At 50.8% G+C, this 14,340-nt stretch overlaps 3 protein-coding genes across 5 annotated transcripts in view; 1 reads left to right on the plus strand and 2 right to left on the minus strand.

The window, feature by feature from the left end:
* Positions 1–10,013, minus strand: part of LOC120508362 (succinate dehydrogenase [ubiquinone] cytochrome b small subunit, mitochondrial-like) — a 33,964-nt gene extending 23,951 nt beyond the window's left edge. The window contains exons 1-4 of one of the 2 annotated variants that reach the window (XM_039721877.1): positions 9,757–9,835; positions 9,308–9,412; positions 8,158–8,302; positions 6,348–6,990 (exon numbers count right to left, since the gene is read on the minus strand). In XM_039721877.1, the coding sequence (XP_039577811.1) occupies positions 6,825–6,990; positions 8,158–8,302; positions 9,308–9,412; positions 9,757–9,802 (462 nt within the window). In that variant the 5' untranslated portion in view covers positions 9,803–9,835 and the 3' untranslated portion in view covers positions 6,348–6,824. Of the gene's footprint in view, positions 1–6,347; positions 6,991–8,157; positions 8,303–9,307; positions 9,413–9,756 lie in introns of those variants that run through there. The other variant, XM_039721876.1, reaches the window with a different exon arrangement.
* On the plus strand, positions 1,235–6,681 carry IL18 (interleukin 18). Its single transcript, XM_039721878.1, has 6 exons — positions 1,235–1,735; positions 2,624–2,697; positions 3,322–3,330; positions 3,824–3,961; positions 4,705–4,850; positions 4,971–6,681. Exons 2-6 carry the CDS (start codon positions 2,631–2,633, stop codon positions 5,214–5,216), a joined length of 606 nt encoding a protein of 201 aa, XP_039577812.1. The 5' UTR covers positions 1,235–1,735; positions 2,624–2,630; the 3' UTR covers positions 5,217–6,681.
* Positions 10,014–10,457: 444 nt separating the features above from the next.
* On the minus strand, positions 10,458–14,334 carry NKAPD1 (NKAP domain containing 1). 2 transcript variants are annotated; one of them, XM_039721870.1, is made up of 5 exons: positions 14,208–14,334; positions 12,899–12,999; positions 12,561–12,713; positions 12,059–12,112; positions 10,458–11,658 (listed from the first exon to the last, which is right to left on the minus strand). In XM_039721870.1, the coding sequence occupies exons 1-5, from the start codon at positions 14,274–14,276 to the stop codon at positions 11,133–11,135; spliced, it is 903 nt and encodes a 300-aa protein (XP_039577804.1). In that variant the 5' UTR covers positions 14,277–14,334; the 3' UTR covers positions 10,458–11,132. The 2 variants fall into 2 exon arrangements, with proteins under 2 accessions (XP_039577804.1, XP_039577803.1); XM_039721869.1 differs by having other exon boundaries at positions 12,561–12,716.
* Between the last annotated feature and the right edge of the window lie 6 nt (positions 14,335–14,340).

The following is a 14,340-nucleotide window of genomic DNA, read 5'->3' on the forward strand; positions in this document are numbered from 1 at the left end:
TAGAAGAAAGGACGCTTAAATTTGCTTTCTAGATAAAACCACTTTAGAGGTTTTCTCCCAAATTTGCCCTAAGCCAAGATACTGGGAAATTATTCATTCCCAAGTTTTGCACCTTAGAAGAAAGGACGCTTTAATTTGCTTTCTAGATAAAATAATTTTAAAAGTTTTCTCCCAAATTTGCCCTAAGCCAAGATATTGGGAAATTATTCATTCCCAACCTTGCTGCCCTGGTTTTTAGGGCTGTGCCATCCCTGCAGTTCCAGTTTCTCCCCAGAGGCAGCGGGATGCGGGACGGGGCGTTCTCCCAGCGCAGGGGCTGAACTCCTCCCATGCAGCCGGGTTTGCCACGGGAGATTTCTCCTCCCTCGCCAGCATTCCCGGGCACTGCTGCCACCAGCAGTGGAGGACCGGCAGCGCGGAGATCCCATCCCAAAGCGGCCGTTCCCGCAGGGAGCCGGGCTGCCCCGGGCAGCACCTCCATCAGAATGCTGCAGCAGCAGGACGAGCCCGCTGACATCAGCGTGACACTGAGCGGGACAAAGCCACCCTCGGAACCCCAGATTTGCATAAGGCTCCGGCTCCTGCAGCGAGGAGGGGAAATGCCGTGCGAGAAATGCGGACGTAGGCGCGGACCTTGGGAAAACGTCCCCATTTCGGCCGCCCCAGCCGCTATAAAACCCCTCCCGGCGGCGTTACGGCTCCGCTGCCTTCCCTCGGGTGCGGCATCCCCGGTGGCAGCGGGGACCCGAGCCGGGGTGGCCGTGGCACAGCTCCGGTCCTGAGCCGGGCAGCTCCGCAGCGGCGCTTGCCCCGGCTCCCATCCCGAGGAGACAGAAAGGAGCACCAAGAAGCCATAAAGGACTCCTGAGGAGTCAGAAAGGAGCACCGAGAGCAAGAAAGGAGCACCGAGGAGACAGAAAGGACTCTCGAAGAGCCAGAAGGGAGCACCAAGAAGCCAGAAAGGGCCACGGGAAACGGAAAGGAGCACCGAGGAGACAGAAAGGAGCACCGAGGAGACAGAAAGGAGCACCGAGGCGCCAGAAAGGGCCACAGAGGAAACGGAAAGGAGCACCGAGGAGCTAGAAAGGACCACCGAGAGCCCCCTCTGCTCCCGCCCCGCATCCTGCACTTCTCCCGGCTCACATCGCCCGGCTGCAGCTCCAGAGGAGCCCAGAAAGAACTCCTGAAGAGCCAGAAAGGACCACCGAGGAGACAGAAAGGACCACTGAAGAGCTAGAAAGGACTCCCGAAGAGGCAGAAAAGACCACCGAGAGCCACCTCTGCTCCCGCCCGGCATCCTGAGCTTGCCCTGCCTCCCATCGCCCGGGTGCAGCTCCCGGAGAACCAGAAAGAAGAACCGAGAGCCAGAAGGGAGCGCCAAGAAGCCAGAAAGGACTCCTGAGGAGCCAGAAAGGAGCACCGAGGAGCTAGAAAGGATCACCGAGAGCCACCTCTGCTCCCGCCCCGCATCCTACGCTTCTCCCGGCTCACATCGCCCGGCTGCGGATCCCGAAGAACCAGAAAGGAGCACCGAGAGCCACCGCCCTGCACTCTGCCCTTCTCCCGGCTCTCATCGCTCTGCTGCACTTCCCGAAAAGCCAGAAAGGAGCCCCGAGGAGACAGAAAGGAGCCCCGAAGAGGCAGACAGGACCCCCGAGAGCCCCCAGCCCGGAGGCTGCGCCTCCCCCGCTCCCTCCGCCGCTGCTCCCGGCCCGCATCCCTGCGGCTGATCGGGGTGAGTCGTTCCAGGCCGAGGCAGCAGCTCCTTTGAGCTTCTGCCCTTCCTTTCAAACGCTAGAAGGTCTAAAAACGGTCCTCGGTAAAAGGTCTAAATAGCCATCTTTTGCTGTTTTGATGATCCTGGAGGTCTTTTCCAACCTTTTTGATTCTGTGATCCAGGGAAGAAGCACAGTCATTTTGTTGTACCCATTAGACCAAGGGCCACTTTTTCCTTTAGTCCTGTGTCAAAAGTTCTGCCTCTGCTTGCCCCTGGGCTTTGGGGTACCAGAGGACTTGGAGGTTTATGTGCTAAGAGTGAGACTGCAGGGTTGGGTGTTGTGATATCTCGTTTCCAAGGCATGGCTGTGCATGTTTGCAAACAGAGATGCTGCTGAGAACCTGCTGTCTCTTCTGCACAGCTACAACTACATTAAAAACATATGAAATACAACGAGAAAATCTCTTTGTATTTCATATGTTTTTAATGTATATTTCTCAAATACATTCCTTAAAGTGCTTTGTTACAGGGACTAAGAAAACCACGGTGATTCCCACCCTAATCCCTCTGGGTGTGCGTGTTTACTTATGTTTCTATTGCTCACTTTTTGTATAAAAGGTCATTTTCAACTGGTGAGAAAGCTTTAGAGCAAGCTGGGTATTTTGATTGCACAATTGCAAGAGTCAGATCTCCCCATTGTTCACCTGGTTTTAAGACATTTATTATCTTTAGTGCAAGGGATGACCTTTCTAGGGGCTGTCAGAATGGGTTCTAACTTTTGGGTATTTTAGAAGCTTTTCTAGAGGGAACCTGGTAAGATCAGTGTGTGCAGACTTAGTTTTTATCCCTTTATGGAGTAAGAAGCATCAAGCTTAACTCTGACTCCTCTCCCTGTGCTGTGGGCAGAGTGAAGATGAGTGCTGAAGAGATTCTGGTGCGTGCAGTAGAACTTGGACAAAATTTCTGCCTCTATTTTGACGGTAATTAGAGCATTTAGTAACCTTTTCTGTTGGAATACTGGTTTAACACAATTCCTTTGTCAGTCTGATTTCACCTCACTTCCCCCACAAACTTCAGTTTTAAGTGTTGTGAGCCAAGTAGCTGAGTCAGGGGAACACTCGATGCTTGTACAAAAAATTCTGGGAAAGGACACAGAAGCATTGGAATACTGGCAGTGGACTTGGAGTGAGTGAGTAATTTCTGATCTTGTGGAAAAAGTCAGTTAGAAAACAGTTTCTTGTTTAAAAGCAATTTGTAATGAGTTCTTTCTGGTCCTTTTGCTCACTTGAAGGCACTGATCAAAACCAAAAATTTGCATGCAATTATTCCTCAGCTTTAGGCTTAGCGTGACCTTGTCACCTTTAAATAACCCTAAAAAGGCATTTTGCATACCTCTGGTTTGGTGGTGACTCCAGTTCTCAAATGACTGGGCTTTCATTTGTTTTGCTCAGATAAACCCTGTCTGTAGTGACAGCAGCTCAGCCTTGGTGGCACTGGGCTGTGGGAACACGTGGGTGGCTGCCTGGGCACAGTGACTCCTTTTGTGGGGGCAGAGCTTAATGTTGTTTTTCTTTCCTTTTTTTCACTGCTCACTTGGAACCAAGACGACGATGGTAAGCTGAGAACTCGGCTTTTATGATTTTGTTACTCATTTCATACCTGCTAATCCAGAGAGGACAAGTTTCACACTGAGAGTGGCTGCAAAAATAAAACCAGAGCTACAGCTCACTGCTACTTGTGATGCTGATGTTGCTTTAATTATTCTTAGGACACAGGGTTGTGGCTTCCCTGACAGCACCTTTCAATGCACTTTAATTCTTGGGCAAAAGGGAACTGATGCTTCTCAATTCCCATTAAAAACACAGCGGCTTTTCTTGCTTGTATACATAAATTTCTGTTATAGATATATTTCTGCTTATATAAATACATTTCAGATTCTGGGAAATCTGCTTCAAGCAGAGGTGTGAAAGATGATGTGTTTGATGTCATTCTGAGAACTCCTTTCACGTGACATCCGTAATGCCAGGACTAAGCTGGCAGCAAACTGGCAGGATCTGAGGAGACAACAGCTCAGATATGAAGAGTTTTGCTTTATTTTCCCTGCAGAGCTGGAGTGTGATGCCCTGTGCAAGGACAAGACTCTGCACCGAGTGCTGAGGAACGTGAACAGCCAACTGCTGGTGGTGCGCCCCGACCTCAACGTGGCAGCCTTTGAGAACGTGACAGACCAGGAGATGCAGTCTGGTAATTCCCAAACAGACAGAAACCATCACCACCTTTATCCTGAAGTGGTTTTGTTCTTTGTAATCAAAGCCCAGTGATGGGACTGAGAATAATGACTTCAAACTTCATTTGTGAGAAGAAAACTAAGCTGGGAGTGAAATTTTGTGTCTTGGCATTGGTGATGGATGAGATTTCTGGGTTAGACCAAAGCCTGCAGGATGCCACATGCAGGAAAAGGGCTCTTAAGATTTTTGCTTGGCTCTGGTCACAAAATTTATAATTCCTCCCTTTTTCTTATGCTGGATTACAAAAAAATCACTTTAAAATTCAAACAATGTATTGGCACTAAAAGGTTTTACTTTCTTCTAATATTAGCTATAAACTTAGTTTTGGCTTTGACTTCTTGGGGTGCTTCAGCAATTTATTTACAGCTCTATTTATTGCCCATATTTATTTCTGGATCACCTGTATCCAGCCATGCTCTGATTTACAGAAAGCCACTTCCACATGCCAGTCTCAGTTCCTGCATGCTCCCAGAAGGGTCTGACCCCTCCCCAAGGCCTGGTGACCTTGCTGCACCCTGGTTATTGCCTGATTGCATAAAGCACAACCAGAAACCATAAAAATTCAAGTCCTGGCTCTTCTGTCAGGAAAAATATCCTGGTGAGACAGCCAGAGCTGCCAGGGGAATGGGAAAACATCCCTGGCTGCAGTTGTGCAGCTCCCTCGGAGCAGGTTTTCAACAATAACCCATTTATTTCCAGGCAAAGGGATGCATTTCAGCATTCACTGCTACAAAACCACCACGCCCTTAGCTGGGTTGCCCGTGGCCTTCAGTGTGCAAGTGGAAAACAAGAATTATTACATGTGTTGTGAGAGGGAATGTGGAGAAATGATCGTAAGGTTCAAGGTAAGGCTCTGCTTCCCCCTCCTCATCTGTACAAATCCAACAGGCAGAATTAACCAGAGCTGGAATAAAACTGGTCAGGGCTCGTGCTGGGATTAACCTGCTCCCTTTTTCCTTCCTCAGGAGGGAGAAGTTCCCAAAGAAATTCCTGGTGAAAGCAACATCATCTTTTTCCAAAAGACATTTACATCCTGCTCCTCCACAGCATTTAAGTTTGAATACTCAATGGAAAAAGGAATGTTCTTGGCCTTTGAGGAAGAAGGCTATTTGAGGAAATTAATCCTTAAGAAACTGTCAAAAGATGAAGTGGATGAAACCATGAAGATCAGTGTATGTGCGTTCAGTCAGAATAAAAATCACAACCTATGATGGAACACTTCAAGTTTTAAAACAGTTTGCTTTTTTTAATAAAAGAAACTTTAGTCTGTCTTTATCTAAAAGTAGTCAGTTTAATGTTTTAACTACTGTCAGTACTTATTAAAAAAATAAATGCAAGTTTTTGCCAAAAGGCCAAGCATGTTTTCCAGTCAGACAGAAGAGAATTACACACTCAAGAGTGTGCATGTCAATATAGTCCTGTAGAATCTGACCCCAAAATCTTTAATGCCTGCTGACGCAACAGCTTTTGAATTAGGTTTGGACTTTCACATTGCCACACCCCTCAGATGATGAATTTCTCACCCGAGCAGCTTAAACACATCCAGCTGCATCCTGTGTGAGGAAACCTCTGACACTTTCCATGAGAGACCCTCAGCCTGCCCCAGGGACTTACCCATGACTCACATCTGCATGCCCCTCCTCCCCCTGGGACAAAAACACATGCAGGCATTTAAACCAGACCACACCACCATCAAAAAACTGGCCAGCTACCTGCTTTTGGTAATAAATAAAATTCCCAATCCACATTAAAAAGAAAAAATAAATCAGAAAGTCTTGTAGAATGCAAAGAGTGACTTGGTTGTTCTGGTCATTGCAGAGTCACTGATGGTAACACAAATTCTCTTCCTCTCACTACTACTAGTGCCACAAAAGTACCATGAGAGTGTGGAAAGAGTTTTCTACTCCTTGGCAATGTGGAAGACAGACAGGATGAAGAAGGAAGTTAAAAACCACAATCTCAGTTCCCCCCTAAAAAATCCCTTAAAAAACAGAACATTCCTTCAGCCTCCTCTTCGTTGTCTTTTCTGTCACACAGGGCAACATGGACCAGAGTATTTAGAAAATAAAACTCAAAAAAGTGTTGCAGATGAACATAAAAACCTTCAAAGTTGAATGGTCCTAAAGTAAATTTGAAAAGTATTTTTATTCTACACCAATCCTTGTTGTGTTTTCTAAGGGACATTAATTATCCTTGTGTTAAGTCAAGTCTAAGTCACCCCTAAGTATTAATTCATACAAATATTCTTCATTTTATGAAGTAAGGCACAGCAGACCTATCTACAGAGAAAACAATTCAGGCAACCCAAAAACAGTAAAAATGGTTCAGAAGCACACACAAAATTTCTGTAAATCCTTTATTGCATGGATTAAGAAAAAAAGTATTCCCTTTTCTACATCAGCTCCCAGGGTCCCAAGAGTTACAGGGTCTGCCTTACACACTGATGTCAGAAGCAGCAGTTCAGTTTTTCACAAGCCAAGCTTGTTTTACAGAACAGGAAACCAACCAACAGTTAGAAAAGCACTCATTAAAGCTGGTATTACAAGGAGAGTTCCCTTTAGCTATGCAGGTCTGCCACTGGTGTAACTCATTCATCCCAATTTACAGCGCAGCTTGAATCCACTCACCCTCACTGGGCATCTTCCAGTTCAATCTGCATTTAAACCTGGTTTTTTTCTCTCTATATTCTAAACTAGCTCTGAGCTCCCTGCCGGCTCCCTGGGGACCCTTGGCTGTTCCTTTGTGGTGCAGGATGTTGCTCACAAGCTGATGAAGCAGAGGCAGCAGAGGACAATCGTGTGTGTCGGGGCTGGGGCTCCTCAGAGGCTCCAGAGCATGGCCACAGCCTTGCAGATGCCCACGTCGTGGTAGTTGAAGTGGCAGAGGCCAGCGAAGGTCAGGGCAGACAGGATGTACAGCCCCGTGTTGGCCACTTTAATGGGGACATCTCCGTGCACATAATCAGTGATTACCTGGCCCAGACCCCTAAACGAGAGAGAAAAGCTCAAATCAGCAAAGCTCACTCACTGAAATCTGTCCCTTTGTGTCCCCCTTCTGCCAACTCGCTTTTCTCCCCCTGCTGCCATCAGCCTTTCCTGAAGAATGCTCAGTTCCCACACAGAAAGAGGAAGAATCTATTTCAAAACCAAAACAAAACCTTCCAGAATCTATCGAAAATACAGCGATTGGCTCAGAGTTTTCTTGGGGAAAACAAGTGCTGACCACAGCTCTCCAAACAGAATCCTTGGAATCTGCCATCTTATGTGACTTCCAAGGACTGGAAAAGAGGAAAACCAAGGAAATATCTGGGACCAGCTGTTGTCATAGAGACACAGAAGGTTCCTGGGTACTCATTTAGATTAGAAGAGTGGCAACCAAAGAAATTAGTCTAATTTCAGTTTTTTCCACATCTAGAAGTGAACTCCTGTCCAGATTTGAACTATCCAGCAACACGAGACACAGGATGCTTGTTTTGGGAAAAAGCTCCCAGTCAGAGCAAGGAAAGTGCAAGAATCCCTGGCACAAATTCCTAAGGGCAAAACTGAGGCTTAAGAAAACCTGACACCCCCAAAGTACCACAAAAATCTGCTTTATCCTGGTGGCAAGGAACTCCCAAACCAGGATCACCTCAGGAAGGTGGATGCTGCCAGCCTGGCCAACCGTGTAGCTGGATCCACTCCTAATTAGCCCTGTCCCTGCTCTCATTAAGGATCACAGCAGAACAACACTGAGCAAACATCCATCCAGGAGAAAAGGAAATAATCATCCAGGTCTCCTTGGTGGAATGTTTGCTGTGAGCTCTTTACTACGCAGAACCTCATCACCACTGAGATGTACAAAGCCAGTGCACGGAGCTTTGGAGGCAGAATATTTTTATACAATTTTTATACAGATCTGTTCCTTCTGTTTACACAACACTGGTTCTTCCACGGGCTGAAAACATCCAGGATTCTACACTTCCAGAGGCAAGAAAGTGCTCTTAAGGTTAAAACTTTTATGGATTATTTTTCTGACTGGCAGAACAGCGAGAGAAAGGAAGAGCAAAGTACGACCACGGAAAATGGAGACCAAGGACTTTTCCCAGCTGTTTCACACTTGAGCAGGGTGAGGTCTGGACGTGCTTTGCGGGGAGCTGAGCCCTGCTGTGCTTACCAGTGGCCGTGCAGGGTGAGGGCTGCAGCCAGGGAATAGTCCACGGCCGGTCCGGGGCACAGGTAGGCTGCGGGGAGCAGCCCCAGCAGCAGCACACTGACCGCTCGCTCCCCGGTCCAGTGCAGAGATGCAGCCTTGGAACCGCCTGCAAGGAGAGACATTCTCAGGGAAAAGCCTCTCCGCTGAGGGCTGGAGGGATGGCTTTGAAAGCTGGGGTTTGCAAACCAAAACCCTGCATGGGCAATGCTTGGGAACACAACAGGAGCATCAACCCAGGCTGAGGCCACCAAGAGCTGACCCTGTGAAATTATCAACGCGACGCCCCCGAAGTGCTCGGCTAACACACAGACATCCATCCACCTAAACCAAAATGCAAATGTTTTCCTTCGTTTTGGCACGCAGAAAAGAAATTTAGAAAGTGACAAGATAAGGAAAGCAAAGGATCTGAAGTTTGGACTTGGGCAAAGTGCAAACTGAATGCTATTAACTATTCTATTAATTAGTAGAAGTGCTGCTGAAGGTCAGGGCACACACACTCCTCACAGCCTGAGGCACCACAACTGCACCATCATTTATCACAAATAACATCTCTGCACAGTTACTGCCCTATCTATAACGCTCAGTATCTCACAGCTTTTCCCTTAAATCAATGGGCATTCAGGATTATTTTTTCCTTTGCTGGTAACACCCATAACCATACATCACCCAACAAGAAAACCACTGCACCATAAATCTCTTCTATTTGTTACAGCTGCCACTTAAAACCTCCTAGAGTGGCCCAAAAAAATTATAGACTCAGCCTGGTTTGGGATGGGAGGGACCTTAAAGCTCATCTTGTTTTTAAGTCCCTATGTAGCCATCAGGTACCACCTCCATCACCTCTGTCCTTTATCCTTGCACCGCTGCTGGTGCCTTGAAGGACTAAGCCAAAATCTGCTCCTTTACAGGCCATTCTTGACTGAACCACAGAATATTCAGAAGTTGGAATAGACCTGAAGGATCACCTAACCCATGGGTGGGTAGGATGCCTTGAGCTAGACCCGGGCGCTCGGGTTTAGCAGTTCCAGGAATAGAAAAAGGATCCTGATCTCGGGAAAACGAGATCCCCGCCCTCAAACACGGACAGACAGACAGACAGACGGGGCCGTACCGTGTCCCTGGCGGGGCGGGCCGTGGCTGTCGCGGGCCGGAGCGCAGCGGGCGGCGGCGGCACCGAGCGCGGCGGGGCGGCGGAGCAGGGCCGAGCCGAGCAGAGCTGCGGGACAGCGGGGCGTGAGATCCCGCACCCTCCGGGGCCCCGGAGCCACCGGGATCCCGTGTCATCCGAGGATCCCGCACCCTCCGGGGTCCCTGAGCCACCAGGGTCCCGCATCATCCGAGGGTCCCGCACCCTCCGGAACGCCGCACCCTCCGGGGTCCCGCACCTTCGGGATCCCGCATGACCCGAGGGTCCCGCACCCCCCAGAGTCCCGCAACCCCCGTGGTCCTTCACCCCCCGGGGTCCCGCACCCCCGGGGTCCCGCATCCTCCGGGGTCCCGCACCATCCGAGGATCCCGCTCCCCCCGGGGTCCCGCTCCCGCAGCCCCGGCCTCGCTCACCCAGGGCGGCCCCGCGGGGCCGCGGCCGCAGCAGCGCCAGCGCCATGTCCGCTCCAAGGGCACCGCGCCCGGACACGGAAGCGCTGCCGAGCTTCCGCCGCCGCTTCCGCCGCCGGGGCAGCGGCCCCGAGCTCCGCAGCGGCCGTGAGCCGCCAGAGAGAGCCGTGGATGGGGCTAGGGAAGGAATCCTCCGCTGTGAGGGCGGGCAGGCCCTGGCACGGCTGCCCGGAGGAGCTGTGGCTGCCCCATCACTGGAAGCGCCCAAGGGCAGGCTGGAGCAGCCTGGTGGAAGGTGTGGTGCTCAGGGAACTGCAGTGTCTCTAAGTTCCCTTCCAGCCCGTTCTGTAACTCTATAATTCTGTGTTAAACCCCGCAGCAGACCCAGGTGCTCCTGCCCTGTGCGTTCACACCTTGGTACACACCTTGAACACCTCCGTGAACATCCTATTTTTCTTTCCACTTGAAGGGAAAAAAATAACAGCAGTCAGGGCTTGGAGTGAAGATTTAGGGCCACTGTGGCACTGCTTTGTGCTCGTCCAGGACACAACAATCACCCCACACATCCCCAGTGCCCTGATTTCATCTGCAAGTGTGGTCAAGCAGAAACAAACAGCACAGGGAGAACACAGGCATCACCCAGACTCTGCCTGTGCTCTGTGCCCGGGCTCTGCTCCAGAACAATGACAAAAGCATCAAACACATCTGGATTTATTTATTTTATTAAAAGGCTTGGCTGTTCGCTGCAGGGAGAACGGCCTGGTACCAGTTTCTCCAGTAACACTGGGCAGAGCAGAGACAGGACACAACACCCACCGAGGCCCCTCTGTCAGCACAAATGGTTTCAGCATCCCCATGGAGAAGGAAGGAACGTAGACACGGTGGAGCAGGCTCTGCACAGGAGTCTAAACCAAGCAAACTGGTGGCTTTTTTCACGTTAGAGAAGTCACTGCCCCTTCAGCTGGAATGGGAGTATTCCCCCAGCTCCCCTCCGTGTCCAGCTGACCCTGTGCTTGCCCCCACAGCTCTGCTTTTGGTGGATGAGAAGACAATACTGCTGTGGGGGTTAGAGTGACATTTCCCCTGTTACCAGCTTGATTTATCAGCCCGTCCTCTCTCCTACTGGCCATTGTTTTGGTGAGCCAAAGAGCAATCTGTTCAAACATAATTTAAGGAAAAAAACAACCTGATCAGAGCCCAGCTGGCAGGAGGAGCCCGCCTGTGGGCCAGGGAGGTGCTGTCCTGCAGTGCTGCCCAGGCTCGCTGCTCGCTGTGGGCTGGCAGCGTGTGTAAACCAGTGCAGGAGCAGTGGGGCAGTGCTGAGTGACACAGACCTGCCTCTGTGCTCCCCTGCCGCTCTGAGCTGCACCCCAGACCCCTCAGTCCTCATCAGAGCTGTCCTCAGATTTCTCATCGCCCGCCACCTTCCAGTTCTTCCTCTTGCTCCTCTTCTCCGGCACCTCGCTCGGCCTCTCGGGCACGGAGTTGTGCCGCTTCTTTCTCTTCCTTGGGGGCCGTTTCTCCTTTTTCCCCTCGGATTCAGTGTCCTCAGAGCTGCTGGTGCTGGAGCTGCTTGCATGGCAAAAGTCACTCTCCTGCCCAGAAGAAGAGGTAGGTTCCTTGGCAGGCACTTTCCTGGGCTTTTTCTTGCGCTTGTGTTTTCCTTTCCGGGTGCTTGGAGTCTCCTCTCCTGAGCCCTCGCTCTCCCCCCGGGAGGAATCTGTGGAACTCCTCTCCTGCTCCTTTTTCTTTTTCTTCCTCTTTTTGTGTGAGCGCTTTTTTTGCTTCTTCTTGTGGGATTTCTTGGTTTTTTTCCTTTTGTGGGACTCGCGGGCTGTTTGCTTCCCCAGGTGGGATCTCTTCTTCCCATTGACAGCATTTTGCTCATCTCCTTCCTGCTGATCACTGGAAAAAGAACAGCAGGAGGTGAACTGAAAGCCACTGAGTGATGAAACTCATTTATATCCAATCTGTAAGCCTGAAAAATATTGATGATTCTGCTGGGTGTAGGTTAAAAATAATTAATTCTGTCTTAAAATCTTGTTTTTCCACTCTCCAGGATACTACAAGAATTTACTTCCCAGACTTGCAGATTTTGGTAACTCCACCTAAACCTGAATATCTTAATTACTACAAAAGATTCTCCTAAGATTCACACCAAATTAATGGATTTGAGTTTTTTAAGAGTATGGATTTGCATTCAGGACTGATCTGTATTCAAAATTCAAAATTCAGTCTGTAAAATTCCCTGCAGAACTTGTCAGAAGGCAGATTCTGGATCCATGAGTAAAGGTGTCTGCCTTACCTGTCTGTGTCAAATTCTTCAGGGTACAACTCTTTGTATCCACTGTGCCCCCACCTGTAAGAAAGCAGAACCACCCATTAAAAACAGACAACGTGTTTGAGGACAAAAAAGGAATTTTGAAAAGGCAGAGCCACAGAATGAATCAGAATTTAGACAGGGAGGAAGGAAATAGGACTGGTGTTATTTAAATACACCTTATGTTCTCAAACCACAACTGATTTCATTAAATCTAACCCTGGACTTGTGTTTCCTCAGATTTTTTTTTAACCTTATTGGGCAGAGTAATAAATATTAAGCTTAGGGCTGGGCTTTGGGTGCTTAGTGTGGCTTAGAAACTCCACAGATGAGCTCAAATGGGTTATTCTGTGACATGGCAGAAGTTTGTACATGTTATTCATTCTCAACATGAGCTGAAGCTCTATTTCATCCCAGCACACACCACACAGAAAACGTGTCATTTTTTGGTACAGGGCTCCAAAACACAATGAATTCCCCCACAGACCTGTCTGGCATGTTGGCTTCACATTCATACAGCTTTTTATTCCAGGATCTGGCCCTGAGGAGATCATCTTCCACCAGGTCAAGGAGCTGCGGGTTCCTGGGTTTCCAGTCTGCCCTGTGCCCCTCCTCGTCGAAGCCGTCGCTGCGCATGCGGCTGCTGCAGAGAGGGAACAGCTCCTTCAGGGGGGAAACACCTCCAGAGCCCCCCAGAGCCCCCTCAGTCACCCGGGACCTCCAACACGTCACACTGAACACCCTGAGATCAGCCTTAAGCAGAGGCCTGACCTCTTTCCAGGGAGTTTTTAAGGAGAAAATGAATGTTTCTGTGGTGTGTCTCACCTGGAGGTGTCTGACAGCATCCTGCTCTGCCTTTTCCAGTAAGTCTCTTCTGTCTGCTTCTCCCACTCCCTTATTTTCCACATCTCTGTCTCTTCCTGAAGCTGAAAGCCATAAAAAGGGAAGCTACTTTAACACCAGGGAAAATTCACAGTCACGCAGCACCAGCCTCAACACTCCTGCTAAGGGAACTCACAGCCACCTTTCCTACCATGCCCAAAAAAAAGGATTATTTACACATATCTGTATCCAAAAGAGAACTTCCTGGTGGCGGTTAGACCTGCTGAATTATGATTCATGAAATAAGTTTGCTGAACTTAATGGAGTTGCTTAACCTTGCACTAAAATCCACGCAGAGTTCAAATTGTTTCATGCAATTAAAAGCACACAGCGCAGCAAATAAAACAAAACAAAACCTACGGAGGATTTGCTACTTTTTAAGCAAATACAGCCATACTCCCTCACCGGGGCGACAAACGGAGTGAAACCGAAACTCGGGGCAAACCGGAACGGCGTTAAACCAAAAGGAGGGGGCCGATTTTACCGAACTCCTCGGATTTCTGCCCAAAGCTCCCGCTGTCTCCTGCGGGATCGAAGCCTGCCCCGCATCACCGGGACACCAGGGACACCACCGGGATGTCCCCTACACCGAGATGTCCCTGCAGCCTGGGGCTGTCCCCGCACACTAGGATGTCCCTCACGCTGTCCCCACAGCCTGGAGTGTACCAGGACCACCACCGAGGTGTCCCCGCACCCCGGGCTGTCCCTCACGGTGTCCCCGCACCCCGGGCTGTCCCTCACGGTGTCCCCACAGCCCGGGCTGTCCCTCACAGTGTCCCCGCACCCCGGGCTGTCCCTCACGGTGTCCCCACAGCCCGAGCTGTCCCTCACGGTGTCCCCACAGCCCGGGCTGCCCCTCACGGTGTCCCGCACATCGGGCTGTCCCTCACGGTGTCCCCACAGCCCGGGCTGCCCCTCACGGTGTCCCCGCACATCGGGCTGTCCCTCACGGTGTCCCCGCACATCGGGCTGTCCCTCACAGTATCCCCACAGCCCGGGCTGCCCCTCACGGTGTCCCCACAGCCCGGGCTGCCCCTCACGGTGTCCCGCACATCGGGCTGTCCCTCACAGTATCCCCACAGCCCGGGCTGCCCCTCACGGTGTCCCCACAGCCCGGGCTGTCCCTCACGGTGTCCCCGCACCCCAGGCTGTCCCTCACGCTGTCCCCGCAGCCCGGGCTGTCCCTCACGCTGTCCCCGCAGCCCGGCCCGCCCCGCTCGGCCCCGCAGGCCCCGCTCGGCGCGGGCCTCACCTTGTTGTGCGCTCCGGTGTGGCGGATGACGTTGCGCAGCAGCACCTTCCCCACGGGCACGCGGGACATGCTGCGGGCGCTGCGGCGGGCGGCCCCGGGCGCGGTGCCGGTGCCGGGGCGGGCGCGCTTGGCG

The sequence above is a fragment of the Passer montanus genome, unplaced genomic scaffold, assembly GCF_014805655.1.
Source record: "Passer montanus isolate IOZ18808 unplaced genomic scaffold, ASM1480565v1 scaffold47, whole genome shotgun sequence".
Taxonomy (NCBI): domain Eukaryota; kingdom Metazoa; phylum Chordata; class Aves; order Passeriformes; family Passeridae; genus Passer; species Passer montanus.